We start from the raw sequence: 26,938 nt of genomic DNA, 5'->3' as shown, positions 1-26,938 counted from the left end.
TGTTTGATGACATCACAAGTTAAAGACTTATCTGGTTTCTGGCATTAAGAGAGAGAAGCTCATGTTCACAAACATTAATTAAAGTTTCCTAGGCCATGGAAATAACATACTGGAATTCTTAATGTAGGTGGTGTTCCCCTTTAACGATGGGTTATAGCCTATGCAAATGTACCCGGTGGGAGACAACCTGAACTATAGCTAAATGGTATAGAGGGCCATTATTCTTTAGGCTATCCCAAAGTCATATTATATTATCCTATCATATAGCCTGCCTCTTTTTTTTTCTTTTTTTTTGCCCTTTATTTCTCATAATAAAGACATCTTATTTTTAAGGGCGTTTAACAGCAACCCAGCTGGGTCCTTGATTTCTCTCTCTGAGGCCATAACATACAAAAGGCAACATAATAAAGAAAAGAGAAAAGAGAAAACACATTTCTAACGCTAGGGGGGCCTCTTCTAACAAGGTAAAAAAATAAAACACTCACACATACGTCACAAAGTCATCTCGCGAGATTTCCTCCGCTTGTTTGGTGAGCGTGTCAGCTGACCTCACAGGGAATATTTGTTAACGAAACTATCCAGCACAGCCATGTCTCGTATCGGTGATCAATTTATTAATCGATTACAGTGTTTATGACAGCTTGTAAAGCATCTGCTGAAGTCTTATTAATTCTAAAACATTCTACAATAGTTGTACCATTGAATCCGAGTCTACTGAATAGGTAAGATATTATTTTTTTACCAGTTGAAGCTCTCGTTACGTTTGGTCGGCGTTACTGCGCTTGCACTAGTATCACGTTTGTTTTGATGCTAACGTGAGCCAGGCGGCTTTTACACTGGGATACATAGTATTAATTCGCAAGCTGTATTTTCCGTTAGCATTGTCGTCTTTACTTATTTGTCTGTAACGGAAGCAGGGAGAATATAATTTTAATTGACAGACAACCGCTCCTCCGACCGCAGCTAGCAAGCTGTAAGTAGCAGCTTTAGCTAACGTCTGAAATCCCCTTTTACTCTAACCGAAAGTGTTGGGATAAATGACAAGGAATTGTACGCTGGGCTAGCTAACGTTACATTATTATTAACTAGCTAACTGTTAGTATATTTATTCAGCTCAAGCGAGAGCGGTTTTTATTTGAGCCCTTTTATTTTACGTTGTTTATCGTTTACACTAGCAAAGATAGGTAGCTACTGTATCATGGCAGTTATCCCAACAGTTGAGTATTCGTAAATTCATATCAGCATGATTAGACAAGATTGATAGTTTGAAACGTTAAATTTAACGCCACACACGACTGATATAGCAGCCAATTCTGTTACATAATGTTTATCTAATAGTGGAGGAAGCTGCCTGGTAAAACAACAATCCAACAGTTGTCGGCTACACCTCCTAAAGTCTTAACCAATGTGCCGCCGGCTATAGCAGCACCAGTTTCAATTTCTGACGTGTCTTGCTGTGCTCATATGACATACAAGTTGGGTCTAGTATACATTTACCTATAATGAAACCTAAAATGGATTTAGCACCCATGTGAAAGGACCCTCCCCTTACAGTGCTGTATTTTACCCAAAGGAGGAAGCTGTAATGAATGAGAAGTAGAAGCTCAGCTGATGTGCTAGTATGTGAGTAATCAGTTTCTGTTCATACCTGACATAACCAGTGTCTTTTTTCCTCAGGGTTCGACACCATGCTACCCACAGTGACTGCTGTGGTTAGGTTTACTCAGTACAATGGCAGTATTTCACCTACACCATTGGACAACACGTCAACATTCCCAACTTGGCCACCTACTGAAGACAACATCACCAAGCCTCACAAATGTCTACAAGTTCTGTATGAGGACATTGGAGACTCCAGGTATTTATTAGCACAAGCTGGAAGAAATGGCTGGTCAAAATAACAGTTCACAGTGCATATCTGACAGACTACACATATGAGTTATTTTTCGGAAAGTTCTGTATTGTCCAATTCACATCCATTATTCTGTTTTAGGGTACGATTCTGGGACATTTTACTGCTAGTGCCTAATGTGGCCTTCTTTGTATTCCTGATGTGGAAGCTGCCCTCAGCCAGGGCAAAGATTCGACTCACCTCCAGCCCTATCTTCGTCACCTTTTACTTGCTGGTAGGACACAAACAACAGAAACACCAACATACTGTATTCAGAGTTATTATCTTGACCTTGGATCCATGTCACACGGCGAATTCCCATAAGATGACTGTGGTGTTGATCCAACAACAAAGATGAACAACATTGTGGAAATACTTGGTCATGAGTTTCTTCCTTGTTTACTGTTCTGCTTTATAATCTGTCCCTTCTCTGTGGAAGGTGCTTACCCTTTGTTTCCAAAATTTACTGCATCCGTTTATTCCAGTGATGGTAAAAAAAAAAAAAAAAAGGTCCACAATGCCTAGCAAGGCTGTAAGTGAGCTCTACAAATGGTTTGTCACTAGTGTTAAACAGTGCATTGTTGCTATCAGCTATACTTTTTCCTCAGTTCTACTCCAGGACATATTTTCATAGTGTTGAGACGACAGATTGTTTTATAGTGTCTAACATGTTTCGTACTGTATTTCTTAGGTGTTTGTTGTAGCGGCGGTTGGAATCACCCGGGCCGTAGTGTCAATGACTGTCAGTGCATCCAGTGCTGCCACCATCATAGACAAAGTAAGGAAGCAAAAGAAGCATAAATAACAGTTTTGTTACCACATGGGTGTTGGGCCTGTAATATAAATTAAGATCAAGAAGATGGACATGTAGATGATCAAATAGTTACTGACTGGACCTCGAGCAAACCCTCACATGGTTTTCTATAGAGATAAAAGCTGGACATACAGTAAATAGTACATGTGTAAGGCTTTTACTCTGTATTTTTCTGCACCACTCTTCGCTCTCTTTTACCGAGAACATAATCTGAGCTGCACTTGTCATAAGATATTCATGTTTGCTTTAAACTACAGCAAGAAGTGTACTTTTGGAGGAGAAACTGCTTTTTGTGTGGTGGAATATATAGCCAGGGGGAAATTGTTAAATTGATGTACTGGCCCAGGCTTTTTTGTTGTTTTGTTTTTGTGTGTGTGTGTGTGTGTGTGCGCGAGAGAGAGTGAGAGTGAACACACAATATAAAATAGTTGACAGATTGCAGCGTTCCAGCATGAATACCTCGCCCATACTGAAGTAACAGTCCCTATATCCCTTTTTATTGAATACCACGAGGGGCTAATATGAGCTTCAGCATGACTTTGTTTGGCTTTCATGTCCAAAAGGAAGGGCACAACTGACATTCCTCACATACCAGAACGATCCCTATGGAGTTCACACAGCGATGGGCCTACTGTTCCCATTCCCCACTATCATGGCTGAACTGCTGAAAAAAAAACCACACACATTATTATTTATTGTTTTGAGTGTGACCCGACCTGTAAAGTTTTGCACATGCTCTGGGTCAATATGTGTTACAACACAGCTGGTCCCATCTCGTCACAGTGGATCTCATGATGTTTGTTGTCTCTCCAGGTGCTGTGGGAAATCACCCGATTTTTCTTGCTGGCTATTGAGCTCAGTGTTGTCATCTTGGGATTGGCTTTTGGTTAGTTTGGTCTACTGGTTTCAGTTCTCATTTACTGTATATGCTAACCATTGTTTCAGTCTCTTTTCACATGACACATCTGTGTCATATGATCAGTTAATAATGATCCTTTTCAGCCCTGTATCTAATTATGAATGCAAGTGAATGTCTGTAGAGTTTTTGTGTCTTCTAAGCCTTGTTCTGTATTCGTTAATCAGGTCACCTGGAGAGCAAGTCCAGTATAAAGCGAGTGCTGGCTATCACTGCAGTGCTGGCTCTGGGCTACTCCATTACACAGGTAATGACTGATAAGAGGTTAATTATTACTAAAAACTTAACTGATCATTGCACAGCAGGACATTTTGGTGCATTGTCATTCTGAATTCAATTGAAATAAATGACTGAATTGTTCTAGGGCACACTAGAGATCCTGTATCCAGACAGTCACCTGTCTGCTGAGGACTTCAACATCTACGGTCACGGAGGACGGCACTTCTGGTTGGCCAGCTCCTGCTTCTTCTTCCTGGTCTGTAACCTGTGACTATACAAAACTCATACTTGACAGATATCTGATGACTGATGTCTAATAATTAACTGATGATGTAATCCTTTTTTATAGGTGTACTCTTTGATTGTGATCTTGCCTAAAACTCCAGTGAGGGAGAGGATATCTCTTCCATGTAAGTTACGGATTTCATGGCAGCAGAGATAAGAAATTCAATTTAAAAGGTTAAAAGATTAGTGTTCTATATCATGCAATCCATATCCAGTCTTATTAATGTGCTGTTACCACTGCAGGATGCCATATAATTAAAAGCATTTGACCTCTGTTGCCTACATATCTTTGTTTTGCTTCTTTTGTCCAGCTAAGAGGAGTTTCTATGTATATGCTGCCATCCTGTCCTTACTGAACCTCGTCCAGGGCCTGGGCAGTGCTCTGCTATGTGCTGGAATCATAGAGGGACTGTGGTCAGTATAATCCTTTTGAATATCACACTGAAAAAATGGACCTATGTGAGTATTATAGGAAGAAATGGATATGTGTTTTTGTTTTGCAGCGAGGGGGATGACTCAGTGTTTTGGTAGGTCTTATGAAGTTCAGTTGAGTTTAGGCGAGAGGATAAGCACATAACAGATGTTGTCCTTTTGGCAGCAACCTATTGGTTGTGGTTGCTGCATCTGAAGCTAATAATAATGCTCATGTCCTGTAACTTTCAGTGGGTTACTTAGGTATTTTTCAACTTGGACTCTATTTTCCAATGTTTTTGTGCCCATGTGACTAATGGGAACAACATTTTTTGAAATGTATCCAATATTGAGAGATTCCTGCAACTGGCAGCAGCAAAACAGACTACAGTGTTACTACTCAGGGCATTTGGGGGCTGTCAGTGTAGGTCCACCAAAAGTGCTTGTTTTTGCCACTGACATTATGGAAAGGCTCCACACAGAGATAGATCTTTTTGTTAAAGATTAAGATTCTTTTTGTCTAACAGACATATGAAAAAAAAATACTATTCATTAAATGGAGTCTGGTGGGTTTGGTGATAGCAGTTTCAGGGCTGTTCTGGTTAAAAAAGGATCTTACTCGTTAACAAAGAGGTCTCTCTCTGTAGGGATCCTTTCCATGATGTTGTTAGTCACTTAGTGTAATAATCTGAGCCTTTCAATGACAAAAACAAGCACTTTTATTGGACATAAAGTGAGTGTTTACATTGCAGCCTGTTTTGCCGCCACCTTAGTGGTCTCTGTCAATACTGGACCAGTTTCAGAAATTGTTGTTCCCATTAGTCACTTAAACACAAAAACATTGGAAAATAGGGCACAGGTTGGAGAATAGAAAACCTACCATTTCACAGGCCTGTTTACATCTTGTGAAACCCGTCTTTATTTTGTCTTTTCTGAACCAGCTGTGTGGATGTCACCACCTTCCTGTACTTCTCCGCCTTCGCTCCGCTCATTTATGTCACATTCCTCAAGGGCTTCTTTGGGTTTGTACTAAGAATCATACAAAATATGCAGAATACTTTCTAGTTGTACTTAGCACAGTTGACTGAATTTATTCTTTGTTCTTTTCTACAGTTCAGAGCCCAAGATCCTGTTCTCCTACAAGTCACAGGTGGACGAGCCGGATGAAAGTGATGTCCACCTTCCCCCAACCGTCGCTACAACCCTTGGCCGTAAGGAGCTGACTGACCAAGGCCTGTTTTACTCCTCCACCCAGATTGATGGCTCTGGTCCCGGCAGCTCTCGTATGGTGGGAGCATACCTGGATGATGTTGCCTCCGGACCCTATGGGTCCAGCAGCATTAACAGCATTGAAGCTGAGCGTTGGAGACCTGTCATTGCTTGAATGAACGAAGAGGAGAATGGGAGAAGCGAGGGGGTTTTACAGCTGGACTTAAATGTTATGCGTATGTAGTGTGTAATGCAGGGTGGTGATCAGAGGAGTTGGCCAAAAAAAATGCAGATCAAAGTAGCTGGACGCCAAGAACAAGTAATCTTGGTCTCGCTTTGATGCCAGGATAAGTTAACAAGTGGACACTAAAGGAGAGACCTTTGCTAGCCAATTACCTGGAGGACTGTGAACTTAGCAAACGCTTTTTGTAACACTGTCGCCTGAGTGCACTGCTGCTGTAGCTCCACAGTAGGAGTACTGTCCCTGATTGTGGCCCCGACAGACTCCATATTGATTCTGTTTAACAGGCTCTTAAATGTGGGAGCTTACTGACTCGTCTCCGCACATTTTCTGTCATTCCAGCATCATGCATCAACTGCTCAGTCCTCAATAATGAAGTCTAAACCCCAAACAAGTACATAAGTATTTAAGATGTAACATTTTTTTGACGGCAACTCAACATCTGTACATTCCCACTAAAAGCTCTGAGTAACAACATCTCAACTGACTTTATCACTGTCTTGTGTTGGCTAATCATTTTTTACTGAATCACAGTGCCTATCTACACAGGTCAAGGACTAATTCATTTTGATAGGCGTACTTTGTCCTGTCAAATAGTCGCCATCCCCTCAGTGAACAAGCAAAAGGTGTTAGTGTGTTGAGTGTAACTGCAATAGGATAAAGACATTGTCAGCTCCTAAATACAGGAATTGTATTCAAGCTAAAGATCACAAACCATCTGTGACACTCAGATTGTGTCTCACATCACATTTGCTACCAGCCATTTATCCCCTCCATTATTTATTAGGGGCTTTTGCTTATATTTGTTGAACCAGATTAACCATTCCTGCTGCTGAAAGCACATTTGTTAGCTCCATAGTCATTAAGGATGTGCTATTACCTGTCTGATTTGAACAAAAAAATGTGCAGAAACTCTTTTTGTGTATTCCAGATTAGACATGCCCTCATTCCATATCAGCATAGTTTAGCTCTGCTTGCTGCTGATTTATTTTTCTGCCAATATTTTCCCGTGTTCTGTTTTTTTTTTTTTTTCCAGAAATGTTACTAGACGTGTTCAAATTAGACCACAAACAATATTGCTCAATTTAATGGCATCAAATCATGGTCTTGATAGAGTTTATTTATATAGATTATCCTTTTAATTCCCCCTGAGCAAGACTCAGGCAACTGGTATGTCAAAGTTGGTAACTTTAAGGCAGTGTCAATGAGAACATTTTCCACTCTGATCATCATTAGGCATGGGTTTTGTGGCATCTTGGTTCATCTTGTGAAATCAGTTCTTGTCACACCATTGGTGTTACTGCAGTATCGTACTTCAGTCTCTTAAAACCACCTCATGTTTCCCCTTGAAAATGCTATATGTTTGGTATAAATGGATTACTGTATTTAAGCTAGCAGTATTCAAAGATAGTGGCGACCTGGATGCAGAAAATATAGATACATTTATTTTTTCATCATCGAAAAGCAACAAGGCAGTACAGCAGGTGTGTATTTCCAAGAAATTACAGTATTTGCCTGACTCTTAGAAATATTATATATTCAAATTTCAGTGCTGGTGATAGTGTAACTTGGAGTTAGAATAGTGATTGGGAAATCAGTGTGCTGATCCATGACATGAGTTCACCAGGTCCTCTCTTGCTCGATGGACAAGATTTTTGATGTTGAAATCATTTTGCAAATGATCTGTAAATTGCCTTTTTATTTAAGTGCATTGATTGTATAATATGCAGCCCATATTAATGCAATGTATTGAGCATTCCGTGACCTACAGAATAAACCATGGACTCTGATTTGTTTGTTTGTGTGATTGGGAAAGACTCCACACTGTGGCTGGTGTAGGTAATTTATTGCATTCACACCAAGGGCAGGACTCCACTCTGTGGTTTCTTGCGGTAACTACACTCTGGGTAAAGGCTTTTCTTCATATATTCCTTCCTGTGCTAATGACACCGCTGTTTGTCCTTTAATCTGTGTTTCCTGATGATGGGTTGGTCTTTAAACGCCTCATAATACTCAAAGGACATTTTTAACTACATTTCCCATCAACCCCTCACGTCCGAATGATTTTATCCAACCAATGAGCTTAGAGGATACTGTAGCGCCAGTTTGACCTTTATTAGAGTGCTTTAACCACCGGTCGCTGTGGCGGCGACACCGGCCGCTCATTTATGTCCCTGTCCTCACACTAGAGGAGGTTTTTATTATTTTTTCTAACCAGAGCAGACAGCTGGTGAAAATGGGAGGTAACAGCAGCACCTCCAGGAAGGTGTCATTCGGACTGGACGAGAACGAGAAGGTCACAGTAATTGAAGGAGTGAAGGTAACTTATATATGACGTTTCCTCTTACTGTTGAAATTCACAGGCTAAGTTTGAGTTATGTTCTGTTATGTTAATAGGCATGACAGCTAATGCTAATAATGGTAAGCTAGTAGGCTATGCAGCGGTGTCAGTACAAGGTGCAATGGAAAGCTGACAGGTCCCATACCATGTCCTCAAATGAACCCGGTCATACCCCCGCTGTCCGTTATGCCCCGATACCGTTACTCGCTGTGTGAAGCTGTTAACTTACCCTTACAACAGCTTGGTGAATTACAACGTGTAACTAGTCGTTAAATACCATTAAAGTGGACATTTACGCAGCCATATTGTAAACGAAATTTCGTCACAGTGTAAACGTTAGCAAGATTTGCTGTGTCAACAACGTTCAAGGTAGCTCGCTGTTCCGTTACTGTAACATTTGTCAACGGCAGCTAACGTTCAATGTCATGATTTGGTGACGACAGACGTAAAAAACATAGTTTCAGTTTCGTATATTAACAACTGTGTCTGATATTTGAACCTGCCAAAAGCACAGTAGGAGAGTAAATTAATAATGTGTTTATGTGTTGATCCGTGTAGGCAGATAACTACTCTAAGTCTTACAACTCAGGGGGGTCAGAGGTCATGCAAAGCTGTCTGGTAGAGCTGGTAGCAAGTAAGTGACTTGCTGGGGAGTCTTTCAGCAGGCTGGATGATAAAATCTTTAACCCGTGAGCCTTTAATCTGCTGCTTTCCCATTGTTCTGTATGTACAGCAAGGGGTTTTTATATGTGCGTGTGTGTTCCTGTGTTTATGTGCACATTTGTTAATTCTCACATTCCTGTTCTGTCCAGCTCTCAGAGGATGTGCTCCGGCGGATGAGGGACTCTGAGGGCACTGACAGCGGCAAGCCACCACCATCTCCGTCAGACAGTCACAAACCACCACCCAGTACGTCCCAGTCAAAGACCTTTCCTTTCTCACGGAGCTCCCATTGGGAGGCCCACTGTGTCATTAAACATGTCCTCATTCAGCAGCTGATGAGAACTGAATCAGGATAAAGGTCAATTCTGCTGCTGTGTGACTTTTTCACATTGGTCATTATAGACAGGAAGGGATATAGTAAACTAAAACTGAGTCATTTATGTAGTTACATTTGTTAGAATATTTACACTCGATCCAAGACAGTCTGTGCTGCCTCACTGTGTTGCTCAGATATACTGTATGTTACTTAGTAATACATGTTTATCTATAAATATTTATGTTATTTAAGTTACATTTAACTGTTACTTGATAACTGGGCAGGCATCAGAAACAATGGTTTAGAAGAGGGTGCTTATTGTAGTCTTTAGTACTTTGAATAGATCATTCTAAGGCAGATGTCATTCCCACAGGCAACATAATTAGCCAGACATTAACGTATCATACACCAGTAACCATTTGTTGCTCTCCATATTCTGTTCTGCAGAGTGACCCAGGTTTATAATTGATATTTATCCCATTTTATTTTCAGGTCCAAAACCAACAGGACCCACCACTACAGAAATACAGGAAGAAATACGCAAAAAGTAGGTGCTCGATGCTTTGTTTTTTTATTATCCAGATATATATGTTTAAGGGCCTGCTATAACTCTGCTGATTATGATAGAGCATTAGTATTGGCTAACTTGGACTTTGATGCCTTCCTGAGATGCCAATAATTACTGCAATTTGTAGAGATGTACCGATACCACTTTTTCTTTCCCGATACCGATTCCGATCCCTGAACCTTAGGTATCTGCCGATACCGAGTACCGTTCCGATACCAGCGCGTAAAATAAAAATGGATGGGATATGAATTGTTGTATGTCTCAACTCCTAAAACTACTGTAAAATATTGAGAAATGAATACATAATAATAGAATGAATGCCATAAAACTTTTTTTATTATTATTATCCAGTGTTGATACAGATCAAGACACAGGTTAAAGTGCAGCTACACAATTTGGTAAAAAAGACATTTTAAATGCTACAGTAGAATGTTTTTTAAACTCCACTCCGTTTCAATTTCATTTGCCTGTAGCGTACGTATGCGTAATGATGTGAGGCATTACGTGGTATCGGATTGGTCTTAGGCTGTACTCGCCGATACCCGATATCGCATTTTAGGCAGTATCGGAGGCATTTCCGATACTGGTATCGGTATCGGTACAACTCTAGCAATTTGTGCAGAATATTTGATCCAAACACATATTTTCTTACATTTAAAGGCATACTATGCAGGAATTGTTGGTTATTGTTTGTAAACAGCATCCTGAGCCAAAGTGAAAGTGAAAGCCAACCCCAGATGGCATTTCTCCTCGCTATATTTGTGGGGATTTTTTGGCGCTGTGCCTCTTGCATGCATACTGCTTACACTCTGGCACCTGGTTGCTACCTTTTTATAAAGTCTTAACTTCACCTGCATGCTGTGTGGCAGGATCTCTGCAGATAAATACACATCTACACACATCTAGTTGGTCCTAAGTGATGATTGGGAAGGATTACTTTTGAGTCTTTACATTGTAGGAAAATCCTTCATAGTATACCTTTAAATTGAGCTCTCTGTGTTGACACATGCTGTTAATGGCCAGTCAAGGTGACAGATGCATGAAATAGCAAACACTTGATGCTAATGTGCAATGTTTATGGAGAACATATATAAGCATGCTGAGTGACCTGTCAACACTGCCGTGTTCTGATTTACTCTGTCTGTACAGCAGGCATGTTGCTATGCAGCTGGAATGCTTGTATACTATCCTGAGCCTCTATAGATTTACATGTTAGCAAGTCCCATAATTCCTACCCACTGGCAGTGAAATGCTCTGCTGGAAATTTATTAGTCATAATATATGATCAGAATTTGATCAGTTCTTACTGATGCAGGTTCATGTAGTTAACATGATGCCACTGGTTTAAATTCTTAGGCCAAGTTGTGTCAGGTATTGTAGCAGAAGTATATAAGGCAACCCAACACAAGAACTGTGCAATAAATGCACTTTTTTGCTAAGCTCATAATTGTGGGCTTTTCTGGGGAGAGTATAATGTCTGTGGCTATTTCTTAGGCCATATGTCATGGTGTTGCTGGATGGGATTGCATTATATGAGAGGCTGGAATTATATATCAAGCGTGTTCTATGTATTTGCTGCCCAACTTACCGTAATACTGAACTGTTTTATTTTTCATGATGAACCATAACCTAATTTTATTTTAATGTAATCTTTAATTAGATTCCACCCAACGATTAATAAATGAGAAATATTGTAATTAATCAAAACATAATCATGCACACGTGTCAGTCAAGAGTTTTCGTGTGTCAGTCCAAATATTGTTTTGGGCATTTCCTCTGTGCCACTACCACATTACTGATGAAAAAAATGCATATTGATATATATGTACTTCTTTTGTCTTATTGATTTTTTGAGACTTCTTCCCAAAGATACTGGTATTTATGTAAAAACCAATGTCTCTCTGACCTCGCTGGGTATCTCTCTGTGTGAACAAGAACTTGCATGTTTCGCAGGCTTTCACTGGATAGATAAAGGTTGAAACAGTTCTTATCTTCTCCTACTTTAGCTTTGAGCATGAACAGGCCCGGGTGCAGGAGCAGTTGGCCAGACTGGCCCAGAGGGAGAGAGAGCTCGGAGCAACCACAGGCCTGGATGAATTGACTCCTGCCCTCGTCATAGAGAAAGGAAAGGCCCATGAAGAGCACGAAAAGGCAAAGCTATTGGTGAGTGATGCTTTCTGGGTCTATACCAGGGCTCACAGCTGTGCTTTCCACGAGTGGGTCTGATGAGTTGTACTTCCATTTGCCATTTTGCAGCACAGCAGTCCGGTATAGACCTAATTTATTGATAGGATATGTCAATATCAGCCAAGCTCATTAAGATGCCAAGTGGCTCATGCCAGCCAGACAGCTAATGTGCACAGTAACCATGACGATGGAACTCTATCTTTGATCGCCTATTTGCCACTTGCCTTAGTTATGACTTTACACCCAAACTAGTTAGGTTATGCCCGAAGTAATCTTGATACAGCCAGTTGTAGCAGCTGATTTGATGACAAAATAACTGGTAGTTACTTAGCCTCTAGTGTTGACTTTGTACTCTAATTTAGGAGAGAACTTACACATAGCTGGAGCAAACCAGTGCTGGCTAATCTCATAAAACCCCCTTGGTAAAAGAATGCTGCATTTGCATGCAAAGACTTAGCATTACTATGATTTAAAGAAGTGTTATAATTGGACTTAAAGATAAGTGTAGGGAACCCTGTATGCATTTGTTTTGACAGCAAAACTTCACATACACTTGAAAAACTTTTTTATTATCACGCCCAGAGATATTTAAAAAAAAGTTTTTATACAAAAGTTTTAGAACAACTTGTCTGATCCATGATTTCACCACTTTCTTATCAAGTAAAGTCACTGGTTTGTACTTACTAGGGGTGAAATAGGCAAACTTATTACTATTTTAAATACACATGAGACCAGGGTTATCACAAACACTATTTTAAACTTTGATACAATCATGGCAAAGAGGGTAAAAAGGAAGTCCTAGGCACACAAAATAAGATATTTATTTTTCTTTATTTTTTTAACAACCTGCACACAGTGTTGGTAACAAAAAAGTCACAGAACACACACCTTCAGTCACATGGTGGGTTCGCTGCTGGAGAGGATGCTGCAACAGCCAGACACTGACGACAAGTTGATTTTCTTCCCTGTTGTTTCATGTGTGCAGCCTTGGGTTGAAAATCTGAATGTAGAATTGTATCTTTTTTAATAGCTTCAGTACTTTTGATACTGTTTAATGTATTATAATGGAGATCAACGTTTTAAACGTGGTATTATCTTAGTATTAATACTTTTGATAAGTGTATATCCGACACATATTTAGACACTTATAATTTTCAGAGTTTCCAATATACATGTATAGAAACACCAAATTGTATTTGTTAAAGTCAAAACATGACTATACCATTTACATTCATTTACATTTTTGCATTATTTAGCAGGAGTGATATATTTCCTTTCCCCCAGAAACCGTTTGTATTAGTCATCAGCACCCTCTACTGTTTTAGTGCCTCTGGGCTGAGGCTATGGTAAAATATGGAATTGTTAGGATGTACATTTACCACCTTGGTTTCTGTGTTGCAGAGAGAGATACCAGATGTATTTTTGCAGTTTTAAGCAGACTATAAAATATTCAACTGGAAGTGATCAGGGTATTGTAAATGTGATTTTTTGCTCGCTGTTTAATTGTTAGTAACACTGAAGTCGAGATGCTGATCACTTTTGTAGCATAGTGTTTCCTGAATCTTTTTTGAAATTATTCATTTAATTTTCATTGTCAGTGCGTCAAAGAAAAGTGGGAAAAATTTAATTTAATTCAGTATCTTAAGAAGCTCGGTTTTCAGAGCTGTTACCGTATCTTTGTTTCCGACTACCCTTGATGACAGACTTGCCGCATTGATTTTGTCTCTGTAACCTGGGCATCACTTGTAGCCTCCGCCCAGAGACTAAGGATGAAAATTAGCTTTTAGCTATATCTGGCACAATCTGTGTATTGTAAATAAATAAAAATAGATATGTATGTGGTGTGGGAGTGACAGTCGTGATGTGGCGATGTAAAGTATCTACTTTATCAGGGCAGGAAAATCCCTGAAGGTCTTTGTGACTTGTTAGGGTACAAATATGATCATCTGTTCCAACAGTCTGTATTTATAATAACAGTATTCAGTATTGAATTGGAACAGGAATCCGAGCAATGTTGTCTTCTGCTATGAATGTTAACACTTATTTCCACCAAAGTCTCAAGGTTTCCATGCATTTCTTATCAGATTAAACCCTGTCTTTCAGTAGTAGCCTGGTTTCTAAAACAAGAAAGTGACTATGTGTTTGGTATGTTCACAGTTTTGCTTTGTCACTGTCAAAAATGTGCCTGTTGACACATTCTCCCGTCAAATTCAGACTGATAATGATTCAAACAACAGGGCAGCATGTGAGAGTGACAGAGAGGTGATTGCCAGAGATTTGTATGTGTAACAAGTGTTTGTCAGCTCAGTTTCTGATGTTGCTTACATGTATATTGATGAGCAGTGATCTATTCCGGATCGTTAATTTGCGATTCCCTCCCTGGTGTTTTTTCACTTGCTTTGCTTTGTTAAAATGAAACACTGTGGATTTCCAACAGCCTCGTCTCCCTCTCTCTTCTCTCCAATTGATTTGTCCTGCAGTGTCTTTTCGGTGTGCCAGCGAGCTGTAATGAATACTGAATGAAGCTGCTGGCTTAGCTTACACTGATATGGGCTCCAAACATTTAATGATGTTGCATCCCAATGTGAAACTCTTACCCCACAGCTTTGTTTTCTACTTTTTCTGACTTGACAAGTCAATACAGCCTGTCAGTGTGTGTGCAGATGTGGGGAGACACCTTAAAGGTTTATTCTGTCTGTGGTTGTACAGAGTAGAGAATCAGTAGTGACCCAACTCTGTCAGTGGTGATGGGTGTGTTTGACAGGTTTGAGCGTCTTTTTGTCAACACTGGGATCAAAGTTTTCTTGTGTGCGTGTGTGTGTGTGTGTGGAATTGAAGGGAAGCTTAGCTAGGTGTAGATGCAAAGCAAAAGTTTATGTGTAAGTTTAAGTAAGAAGAAGGGGGAGGTTTTTACTGCTTTCAGGTGCTGATAGAACTGAAGTAGATGTATGTGAGAAGCCTAGACAGCATATGACTTGAGTGTTTATGTGATGACCCCCATCCCGTCTTCCTTCCCACCTTTTCCTCTTTCTCACCTGTCCCTCTTGTTTGGTCTCACCTCTAACTCTCACTTTTTCTGCTTAACTGTCTAACACATTATTGCCAGCTTGAATCCTCCACTGTCTAAAATGTGACACATACTTAACAACCCTCCCAAAAAGACCCAAAACCTAGCATAATTCACTCCCATGATTAAAAAGAGAGATGTATTATATTTTTGTTGCATTGCTTCAGCTTTTGAGTAGATTGAAAGCACCTGGAAATCTGGTTCAAGAGCTCCGCCGCCATCAAATCTCTCTGCTTAGCAGGTGTTCTTCCCTCCCCTCTTTGCATTTTCCGTCGACCTTGCATCCACAGGCAACAACGCAGCTGGATGCCTTTAAGAAAAAGTCTCTCCACCCTCCTCTCTTTCCCCATTCCACCGTAAAACGCTCCACTTTGAGCAGTTTGGGAGCTGCCTTATTCCCCAGAGGAGAAGATAGACACATGCACAGACATGCATTCACACACGTACGGCTGTGACGCTATTACAATACACAAACACATACATAGCGAGCTCCCCCAGCCTATTTCCCCACATGCACTCTTGGCTCCCCAGCAGGCGGGCTTTGCGTTAGTGTTTGGGTGAGGAAGGGGCGAGGGAGTTGTGGAGGCAACACCTGTCAGAGAGCTGAGATGCTCCCCACACTGCCTCAGGCTGCCTGTCACAAACACTCACATTAGCCATTTACTCCTGTCTCAGCGCCAGCCGCCACCACTGGGACTATTTGTGTGTGTATATATATCTGTGTCTGTATCTGTGCATACCTGTGCGTTAAACAGGCTCTGTGTCGATTTACATCAGAGGAATGAGGGTGTGTGTGTGTGTGTGTGTGTGTGTGTTGTAGGGGATATCAGCTTGCAAGGTTCATCCACAGTTCAGTCGGTACTATATTCTTTTAATGTCTTGCATATTAAGTTTCCCTTGTCCCGTGGTGTTTACATTTTTGTTTGGCACATAAATTTGTGTTCTTGTGTGCTATCTGATAGAGTTAAATCTTTTCTTCTGTGCCATATTTTTATGTAGTTTACAAATACCCATCTGTAACTCATTAAAGTTTACCACTGAATGTCAATAAGTACCACTGCCCTCAAAGAGGTGTTGTTTGGAAAGTCTTAAAAGCAGTGAAAAGCTCATTTCTGGATGTTCCACGGCCAATGTGGACAGGAGAAGAGGTGTGATCTTGGGGGAAAAAAATGGGGCTAACAGTTGCCCAATATCCCTACACCTTCTCTCTTCATTTTTAAGTTTGTGTGTTCCTCAACATTTTATTCTCTGTACCTTGTTTGTTTATTTCTTGTGCCAACTGCTACCTCCACTCCACATTTCCCCTTTGTCCCTACGACGCCAGCTTGTCACCCCACCTACAAAAGCGCACTTCAAAAAGTTCACACAACTCGGCTTTTTCAACATGTCATCCTACGTTGTTCCAAGACTACATTTAGGCCTTAACAGTTACACCTTGAGCGAAGACACGGAAGAGATGACAAGTTACATTAACACCTCGTCTCTTCACCTCTCCTTTCTTTCATTAGCACCTCCTGTGTTTGTTTTCTTCCCCCGACTATTCTCTCCGCCTCAGAGGTGTCATTCGTGCTGCAAACAAAATGCTATTAGTATGCACAGGCATTCAGTGCTGAGCAGCTCACACACGTTCGCACACACAGATAATAACAAGCGTCTGCTATTGAATTTCAGAAGCTTCCAAGGTGGGTGAAAAGAATAGACTTTCCTACCTGTTTGGGGGGTTGCAGGTGAATGTTTATGTCCTGTCAGTTGATGTGCTTTCAGGCTTGTATATTAAAAGGTAGCTTTTATCTGCAATGAGAAAACAGTGATGGACAACAACGTTAGAGTTTTGGATGACCAATGGATGGATGGACTTGTACTTGTATAGCACTCTTCTAGTCTTCTGACTACTTCACACTACGAGTCACATTTACTCATTCACACAGACATTCACACACTGGTGGTCATGGATACTTATACATGCGGACGGGATCTTCCAGTTGATGGACGACCAGCTTTATCTTCTGAGCCACAGATGCCCCATAAAGAGAAAGAGTCCCATGTGGGGAACTTTTAATGAAAGAATTAGAAAGAAAAAGTAAACATTAAAAACACAGGTACATGAACATTACTAAAAACAGTAAAGCAGCACAAAATGACTGCTGTCGCATGTTACAAACCTTATTTAAAAGTTTCTTTTGTAGCCTGTTAGATATGTGGGGGTTTTTTTGGTGTTCATACTTGGATGTCTTCAAATCATTTGAAGTCACCTTAATTCCCCCCACCTCTGTTCCACTTACCCCATCTTCATTCATTCATTCATTCATCTTCTAACCACTTCATCCTCTTGAGGGTCGCAGGGGGGCCGGAGCCTATCCCAGCTGACATCGGGCGAGAGGCAGGGTACACCCTGGACAGGTCGCCAGACTATCGCAGGGCTGACACATAGAGACAGACAACCATTCACGCTCACATTCACACCTACGGACAATTTAGAGTTATCAATTAACCTAATCCCCAACCTGCATGTCTTTGGACTGTGGGAGGAAGCCGGAGTGCCCGGAGAGAACCCACGCTGACACGGGGAGAACATGCAAACTCTCTCTCACACCCGGGATCGAACCGGGAACCCTCTTGCTGTGAGGAGGGTTCCCGGAGGAACCACCACACCGCCGTGCCGCCCACTTACCCCCTCTTGAAGTTTATTAAGTCTGGAGGTAATTTTCCACATCATTTTCAGTTTGGAAAATGGGTTTCTCTTCATGCGTCATACTGCCTTGCTCTTTGCTCTTCTTCTTCTCCAGTTTATTCATCCCCAGGAGTGACATTTCCTTTACTCCCACAAATGTATCATTAAAGTAACATGGTTTTAAACAGTGCTGCCTTTCAGTCTGCCATATTTTCCCTATGATCAATTTTTACTCAATGCAGTCAGTTTTGCTAAGATGTCACTGCAATGAAGCCATGCATTTTCTTAAAAGAAATCAGCATTCTCTAGCTAACTGTAAATAATCATATCTTGATTTGAGAATTTTGTCAGCTGTACAGTTTGAGCTGAAATGTGTGATAAGAGGTGATGTGCTGTTTTGGTCACTCCTGATGTCCCTGTTCAGTTGTCACACTTCCTCTTTCCCAGCCAGATGGCTGTGTAGGCACTTAAACAGCAAATCAGGTAGTTGTTTCATGTCGTGTTTATTGGTAAATGTCACTGTTAGTCTGTCCCTTTGTAGTAGGAATTTGAATTAACATGGTGTCATTTCATTGTTGAGGTGTTTTGATTCCCTTGCTGTGTAGTAAGTTCCCTTTTATCACATTTTTACTGCATGGCTGCATATTTTAAGTTATCAGTGAGTATGTCTATGGATGAGGGAGGTTTGTGACACAGGCTGTAACCCTGTAAATAGCCACTAGATGGCATTGTTGAAACATGTTTGGTTTTCCAGGGGCTTTTTTTTTTTTTAAAAAAAAAGCAGGATGGATGCGTGTTCTGCACAGCAACATGTGCTCCTGGGCAACATGTTCTTCCAGCATTTATTCCTCCTCCTCTTTCTTATCTTTTTATCTTTCTCTTTTCAACCCCTGTCCCTGTCCTCAGTGTGTGTGCGTGTGTGTGTGTGTACATGCATGTGTTAGTGTGTGTGTGTGTGTGAATGATGACTCAGAGTGCAGCATTTGACACTGTCTAAAAGAAAGATGATGAAAACCAGGGTGAAAAGCCCCAACATTCATTAAAGTCAGACCTGAGATGACAAACACTCAGACCACAGTGGATGATGCCACACATGTTAACAGTGTTGCCCCGCTGCTGCTGCGGAGAAACGCGCGGAAATGACAGTTGACAAGGGTGGAAATGTTGTGTTTTGCACCAAATATGAAGCCTTTCGGTTACAAGATGTTCTCGCTAACCAGCAGGTCCCCCTGCAGCCCCAGTCATTTGTGTATGATCACCAGATATAATTCCCTGCAACAGATTTGTTTACTGTTGTTTTAGCTAATAACCGTACCTTTATTGATTTCCTTAAACATAATGTTTTAATTAAGTGTTTCCTTTATCAACGTTATTATACACAGTGTAGGCACTCCTAGATATTATTTAATCTGTGGCATGTTTACAGACTGCGTCACACATAAAATCTATGATTCGAAGGCAAATAAAACCTCGCCACCCACCATCTCATCCCTCCTCCCAGAACTAGCCTGTGGTTACATCAATCTGTCAACTCATATCACTTCAGCTGCTTTGAGTGTTTGCTTTCTAGCACCAGATGGACATGTTGGTTTAGCTCTATCCAGCCAATCCCGAAATAATCTGTGGATGGATTTTTTCCCCCCTTGACCCAAGATGACAACGTGTATCTAAAATCAGAACCATGAAACCGTTGTTTTGCAGCAGATCATAACGCATCATTGTTGAGCAGATTACGAACCACTGCATATCGCACAGTAGCAGTACAACAGTAAGAAGGTCATCCCTTAACGTTGTGCATCCATGATCCACTCAGTGTCTATTCAGCATCCAGTAGTTATTTGTTGCAAGAATAAGCACTGAAAGCAGATGCACACTCAGAATATCCATGGAAGCACCTGCATTTAAGCCAGCCTGGCACACACACGTCTACACACAATTTTTGCTTTGTCCACTAGTGTCCTCTTTTTCCCATGACCCACCTATTAACAAGAGCGAAGAGTCATTTCCACCTATAAACGGTTAGGGCAGCAAGCACATGGAAGCACTGGGCCAGAGAGCTGGGTGAAAGAGAAACATGGGAGCGGGGCTATAGGAGCTGAAAGGCGGAGAGAAGTGACTTGGACCGTGGTATAGTAATAGATTCAGATGTCTGACTCCGACAGCCAGCCGGCTAGATAGCTGCTTGTTAGTCAAAGACAGAGAAGGGAAGAAAGGGAGAAGAGAGGGAGAGGAGAACAGCTGTGAGAATCCAGAGGAGAGGAGAAAGATGGATCAATGAAAAAGAAAAAGAATGAATCGAAAAACAAGAGAGAGGTTTGTGTTGAAACTGAGCGGGGTCTTCACCGTAACGATGGCTTTTGAGACTGCAAGTGTGACATACTGTGAAGGTGCACATGTGTGCGCACACACACAGATATAAACTCTGAAATTCTTTCTCATGGAAACTGACAACGTAAAATACAACAGCAATTCAGACTCACACATTCACACACGGCTAAACCACTTGTTATCAGCAAGTGTAATCACAGACTTGACATCTTTTCTGCATGTTAAAGCAGCTAAGTCCTTTGTGCACACCCCCACTCACACACTCACAGATACGCACACACGTACAGTACTCCCGTATCGTCTCGAGCGATGGTAATTGCTGACGAGCAGAGCGTTCACCGGCTGAGGAGATTTTGATCGTTGCAGAGCAGTAAGGGGGGTGGAGGTGGGGGGAGAGTCGGCGCGTAGCACAAATCCTGTCGGTTCAAAGGACAAATGTGTAGGAGTGGAATACCTCTCCCATCAGAAAGCAGTCTTGATGTAATGAGACAGCTGGACAAGACTTATTATCTAGAGAAAAGGTAATGCTTCCCAGATGCTTGTTCTCATATAGGGGTATAAGGATTTATGTTGGAACAATCACATTATGAGTCAAACGTCGTCCTCTAGGCAGTTTGGTAGTTTAAGATGCATTTATCATAGTCAAAAATAAGACAGAGGACAGTCTAATGACAGTGGTTTTATTTCTGCTCCTGCGGCAGTTTATTTTAGGATGATAAGTTCGAACATTTGATCTGTCTTTCACATGTGGAATCATATCTCATGTTTATTAAGTGACCTACAGTAGGTACAGTGTTTGTAAGGAAAGCAGTGTTTTCGAAATAAACACTTGACTTGTGAAATTTATAACAGTCTGTTTATAACATGTTTGACTGGTGCCCAGTATTAGTTAGGGCTAGGTATCATTTAAAAATTTTTTAGTACCAATGCCAGTACCCTTGAAGTGACACTGATACCAATGGAGGACTTCATTGGAAACCTTTTTTTCCTGCTTCGTTCGATACCCATCATGTGAATGGAAGCATTCACAAGTCCAGTTCCAAGTGCAGCCAAGCAAAACTGTACAGGTGGTCAAGATGGGAAGACCTTGACATGTTCCTGTTGTTATGTTAAAATAGCTAGACCTAATCAGACCCCAGTCAGACCAAACCGTTCCTGACTACAGTGGATACAGTTTTTCCAGGGCAGAAAAAGCTATTTGGAATTTTTTAGTGGTGAAGTTGGATCTCTAGACATCATAAGTTTAACTACATAAAAAATAACTATATGCTGAATGTGAAGATGTTGGAGTGAGTGAACGAGAGTAAGCAAATGAGAATATAGAAAATGCCTGTCATTACTGTTTCTCTCTCCCTCACTGCTAGCCTTGTTTCTTTCTTATCTTCTCCCATTTTCTTCGCCCTTCATTCTCTCCTAAGCAAAAACCTATCCCTCTTATTCACCCGATATCACTCTGCCTCTATCCTCCTTCTACCTCTCTGTCCTTTTCTCAGTCTCTTTTACTCTATCTGTCTGTGTGACAGTCTGTGGTGTGAAAGCAGGCTGATGATGAAGTGCTAATTCATTTAACCTCCCCCGACTATGTGACGAGAACACACATTTAATGAGCAAACAGCTAGACTAACCAATTCATGCCTCTGGTATTTGTACTGTACTGTGAGTACGCTTATGTGTGAGTTCATGTGTGTTTTTGTGGGTGCACGCAGGTGTGCATATCACCCACAGGTGTTAGTGTGATGATTCATGCATATGTATTTGAACTGCTGTCCTGCTCTGATAGAGGTTAGACATTTTTAAGTTTATAATAACCCTTTGACACTGATGCAGAGACCCGTAAAACCCTCTGCTGGCCTGTTGGTATATTGTTGGCAAAAACTTAAAAGTCCTCCTCCGGGCATGTTTTAAAGTATGTCCTGCCCACCACCGCTGTTTTGCACTAGGTTTCACTTTCTGCTTTCACTAGCACTGGCACAGCACTATAGCTCTAGTACCCTTTCTCCATAGCCACTTTTGGCTGCACCGTGTCAAACCATGCCGTGGAGATTTGTCTTTCCATTACCGGTCGAGATGCATCACAGCGTGCCAGAGATGGCAGGGCCAGTAGCGCACCTGACCGCCTCCAGTTGGGAAGTGGTGACGTCTCGCCAACAACAGCCAACCCCCTAAGACCCCCCATATCCCCTTGAAACAAGTGTGAGTGTTGCAGACAAAGTAAAGGGGGAATATTATTGTGAAGAATCTGTAGGAAATGAAATGTGTTTATCACCATCAACGGAACTGTTAGTGGCTTTTCTTCAATAAAAACAAGTCTACTAATACCACTGGGACGAAGAGTACAGTACAAGCAGAAACTGCCACAGTGAGATGTTGACCTGCAGACAGCAGGCTCTAACTGCACCTCTGCAAATCGCTCACTTCCAACAGGCAAACATGTTTTACCTGCCATGCTGTGTGATGGAAAAACACCCACAGGAAAATAAAGAGAGACTTTTTAGTCATGGATCTGCCTGCTGCTTTTAAATCCCCGCAGCACTGGCATGACGTACCAAGTCTAACCAAACAAAGCCAAGTCAGCACATGACTGTGGAAAAAGGTTATAGGTTGACCAGTGAAAGAGCAGTGTGCACCTAGATAGCTAGTATTAGTGTTAGAGGAGATATCAGAGCAATTCAGCCATACATGTTTGAGCCTCAGTCAGACCAAAACTCAGATGAGGAGTCTGTTGTGTGCAAAAATCGGCAACTAGCAGACGTAACAGAATGGTAAATGTAATTAGCATCTTTCATTTGTTAAGTTGTTTGTTAGCTTGTCAACTTTTAGGCTAACAGGTAGTGGCTGACACATGGTTAGTGGTTGTGAAAGATACAATCTGCTACGATGGGGTTTGAGGTAGAAAGTGGAAGGAAGCATCTAGTTCACATAGAAAAACAGCACACTCTGCTATGTTTACTGTCAGGACTTTCACTATTCTAATGCAGTATTTGCTCTGTTTACCAACAAGTCCTGTCCGCTGGAGGTTTCAGGTTTCTTAACTAGTGTTGTGTTGAAGTGTGTAGATACGTGTTTCCTATATTAGACAGCCATTGGGTTTCGTAATAAGCTAGCTTCATAATTTCTGTGTCTGCTCATCTAAAGGGTCCACTTTGGTATGAAGTCCTCATCTGCCTATGCACATGAGGGTCTGCAAAGACTGCACAGACTGTATGCAAGCGCACTAACTACGCATGCCCCAGTTACAAAATATAATCTCTTTTCCACACTCCAGACTAATTGATGGCGTATGCACCTCCAGCTGGAAATGAGGAACAGTTTTGTGATTTCAAGTTTTTCAGTCATTAAGGAAATTGTTAAAGGGAAATTTTGCTGATTTTCAATAAGCTCTGTGTCATTGCTGTTTGTACGGTGTGCAAAATTAGCACCATTTCCCTTTAAGGATAGTATTTCTCTGTTCATTCATTCATTTTCTGTAACCACTTTTCATGTTGGGGTCACGGGGGGCTGGAGCCTATCCCAACTGACATTTGGCAAGAGGTGGGGTACACTCTGGACAGGTCACCAGACTATCACAGGACTGACACATAGAGACAGACAACCATTCACACTCACATTCACACCTACGGCCAATTTAGAGTCACCAGTTAACCTGCATGTCTTTGGACTGTGGAAGGAAGCCGAAGTACCCAGAGAAAACCCACGCTGACACAGAGAAAACATGCAAACTCAGCACAGAGGGGCTCCCCCATCCCAGGGTTCGAATCCCCCACCCCTGTTTCAAACCAGGAACCCTCTTGCTGTGAGGCGACAATGCCAACCACTGCCCCACCATGCTGTGTATTTCCCTGTACTTATCTCATTAGGGTAACTGATGAAGTGACCCATGGCCCTTTGTTTGTGACAAAACATTTATTCTGTACATTATTAAAGCCTGTCATCCTTTTAAAGTGATACAGAAGCATACTAGAGATTACTGAATACACACTGTGGATTGTACAGTGTGCCTTTGAGGGCAAATCCACACAAATACCCTGGAGTTTTAGCCAAGCATCAGCATTGACCAAACAACCTGGGGTGAATACACTCAGCTGTACCAATGGCATTTATTACTGGCACACGTGATGAATCTGCTTACCATACTTATTCCCATACACATATTACAGGAAGAAAGCTGTCAGTGAATTAGCTCTTATTTTCTCCTCTCTGTCTTCATTCTACTCTTTCCCTCTTTCTCTCTAATTAAAAAGCCAAATCAGGAGTTTGACTGCACGAACTGTGTCTGCCAGTGACATTCTCCAGCCTAATCCTTATTTTAGTCCTCTTTCCTCATCACCCTCTTTCTCTCTCTCTCCACTCCTTACTCCAAGTAGAAAACCACACCAAAATCTTTTCTCCCCAAACACATAGATTTATTCAAATATATCATTTGCATAATTCAGTATTTACATAATTGATTTCCAAGGAAGCGTTTCTCGCCATGTGAGGTGGTGTAAGAGACCAAAAGGTCTCATCCTGTCACATTTCTGTCACTTTTTCTGTTTCACTCCCACACTGACACACACACACACACATACACACACACACACACAGTTGGCAGTCCATTGAGGTTTAAAATCTAAATCAAGCATGAAGCGTTGTCAAGCTGGTGCATCTGGTGACCCTCATGGTACAACCACAGCAAACATGATTCAGCTAAGCATAGATAATTAAATGTATTGAGATCCATTAAATCTGTGTGTTTAGAAGAGGCATCATTAATTTCACTATGCTGATAAATTATTTGCCCTCTTGAAACTATAAAATAGTTTTGTAGATGCAAACACGTTCTAGTTCTGGTGGCATGCATTGAATCTGTAGCTCATTTGTAGCTCCCATTTGTCATCATGAAATATATTATAATATCATAAATAGCCTATTACATCTAAAGGTTGTTTTTGACTTATTTGGAGAGAGGAAGCTGGGTCCGTCTTTGATCTCAAGTGATGAGCACAATTCACGCTCCATAATTGTGCGCCCACATAGATTTTAGACCATGATGAAACCACTGTGTTTGGTGCTTGATCAGAAGCAGGTTGTTCAACTACATCGCAAATCCAGAGTTTTTAAAATCTGTTTCCATATGGCCACACGGGAAGATGGAGACAAACGTCAGCAACCATAGACAGGGAACATGCAATATTGTTCAAATGTGGGGATAGTGGTGCACATTTTCAGACAGTCTCTTCTGGGAGGAATTCATGGTGTTGCACTCGGTTGTTCACGTTAAAAGTGACAGTGATTAATAGAATGAAAAAAGAGAAGCTTTAAAGGGAGGTTCAAACTCAGTCTCCTTTCTCGTCTCTGTACAGCTGATCAATCAGGGCAGGAAGTGAGTGTGAATGTCAAATTGTTTGTTTCAGAAAGTTATAGAAATGGTTGGATCTGTTTGATGATTCTGAAGAAGCATTCTGGCTGCTTTAGTAGGAGGGAAGAGCCCTCACTGTATGCCTTTTATGAAGTGAGGAAAATGGAGGGTCATTTTGGGCGGTTGAGTGTTGATTGTTAAGATTGTTATTGTTAGCATAATTTGATGATAGTACTCTGCTGGGCCCATTCTCCATGTACGTTTCACCAGTAATTTCCTTGGCAGTATAGAATAAGAGATAAGTGTTGCTGCTATGGTTACCTCCTGTACAACAGATCCAAGCAATATCCAAATGGGTGATTTTTATAGACACCTGCAAACTAATTAGTCTGTGGTCTTATTTATGTTTACAGAGGGATCGCAATTAACTTGATTAATAATGCATTAATGCTACATGTACGAACTTTAGCTTGGTATAAATCTTGGGGAATATATGAGCCTTAGTCTATTTGGAATACTTTCCTGGTCTTGTTTTTGCTAGCTCAGTTGATCCAGACTCTTAATGTGCAGACTGAGGCTGCTGACTGCTGGTCACCAGGGAGCTCCAAGCCGCAAAACAAAAACAATGAGTGGATGTACCTGAAATGCCATTGTTCGTTATGGCCCGTGGACTGCACCAAACTGCTGGGGTGTGTGTTTGTCTGCATCTGTATCACATCAAGCCCCTTCACCTCACTTCTAAAGTCTATCATCTATGGAAATGGGACTTCCACACTCCTGTGAGCACTCAGTGGGGGTCCACACACACAAACACATACACACACACACACACCGTCGCACTCAGCCACATATTCAGTTTAGGGCCTGCCACCAAAGAGCAGGGAGGTTAAACAGATGGCATCGGTTGTATCCGTTACACAGATTACCCAACACACACACAGGCGCTCACACACACTACCCAACACACACACACACACACACACACACACACACACACACACACACAGGCACTCTCTGACACTCATTCTGCAGCAACCGGCTTTGTGAGCTCACCTCATTTAACTGAATGGTGTTTTTATGAGGCATGGCAACATTAGAGCCACCCACTGCTCTAATCTATCCCTTTCTGTTCTGTTTCTAATACCGGACTGGGAACACTTGGTTTGAGTGGGCATGGCTAGACACACCCAAATACGATGTCCTATTTGTCTGTGTTACAAAGGTGAACTGAAAGTAATTTGATTTGGCAATAAAAGTGTCGTAACATAGAGTAGTCTAGCATATGCTGTCATACTGTGTAATTTTTTATGGCTGCTTTCAAGACTCATACAGGTATATGAGTTATCATAAAAACAGATAATAAGCTGCTAGTTTTCAGTTACTGGCCAAGGCCTACTAAGAGTTCTTGTGAAATAGACAATAAACCCACATCTGTGTAATGTAATTTCCTTTTAAATATTAATGTGCACGCTA

At 41.3% G+C, this 26,938-nt stretch overlaps 2 protein-coding genes across 3 annotated transcripts in view; both read left to right on the top strand.

Moving 5' to 3' along the window:
* The first annotated feature begins 545 nt into the window (after nucleotides 1–545).
* On the top strand, nucleotides 546–7,776 carry tpra1 (transmembrane protein, adipocyte asscociated 1). The gene is made up of 11 exons (XM_033625788.2): nucleotides 546–722; nucleotides 1,678–1,858; nucleotides 1,994–2,126; nucleotides 2,583–2,669; nucleotides 3,519–3,591; nucleotides 3,789–3,868; nucleotides 3,986–4,096; nucleotides 4,190–4,250; nucleotides 4,437–4,539; nucleotides 5,478–5,558; nucleotides 5,650–7,776. Exons 2-11 carry the CDS (start codon nucleotides 1,689–1,691, stop codon nucleotides 5,918–5,920), a joined length of 1,170 nt encoding a protein of 389 aa, XP_033481679.1. The 5' UTR covers nucleotides 546–722; nucleotides 1,678–1,688; the 3' UTR covers nucleotides 5,921–7,776.
* A 301-nt stretch (nucleotides 7,777–8,077) lies between these two features.
* chchd6b (coiled-coil-helix-coiled-coil-helix domain containing 6b) overlaps nucleotides 8,078–26,938 on the top strand; it is a 71,759-nt gene continuing 52,898 nt past the window's right edge. For both annotated transcript variants that reach the window (XM_033626067.2, XM_033626066.2), the window contains exons 1-4: nucleotides 8,078–8,306; nucleotides 9,140–9,236; nucleotides 9,799–9,853; nucleotides 11,881–12,037. In XM_033626067.2, the coding sequence (XP_033481958.1) occupies nucleotides 8,223–8,306; nucleotides 9,140–9,236; nucleotides 9,799–9,853; nucleotides 11,881–12,037 (393 nt within the window). In that variant the 5' untranslated portion in view covers nucleotides 8,078–8,222. The remainder of the gene's footprint in view (nucleotides 8,307–9,139; nucleotides 9,237–9,798; nucleotides 9,854–11,880; nucleotides 12,038–26,938) is intronic.

The sequence above is a fragment of the Epinephelus lanceolatus genome, chromosome 1, assembly GCF_041903045.1.
Source record: "Epinephelus lanceolatus isolate andai-2023 chromosome 1, ASM4190304v1, whole genome shotgun sequence".
NCBI classification, from domain to species: Eukaryota; Metazoa; Chordata; class Actinopteri; order Perciformes; family Serranidae; genus Epinephelus; species Epinephelus lanceolatus.
Note: the sequence above shows the minus strand (reverse complement) of the source record. Positions and strands in the feature narration are given on the sequence as shown.

Excerpts from the sequence above, each read along its gene's own strand:
- tpra1 (XM_033625788.2), top strand. The coding sequence starts at position 1,689 with ATGCTACCCACAGTGACTGCTGTGGTTAGGTTTACTCAGTACAATGGC. Across the intron at positions 3,869-3,985 it reads TGGGCTACTCCATTACACAG|GGCACACTAGAGATCCTGTA; the intron begins GTAATGACTGAT and ends GAATTGTTCTAG. Across the intron at positions 4,540-5,477 it reads GGAATCATAGAGGGACTGTG|CTGTGTGGATGTCACCACCT; the intron begins GTCAGTATAATC and ends TTTCTGAACCAG.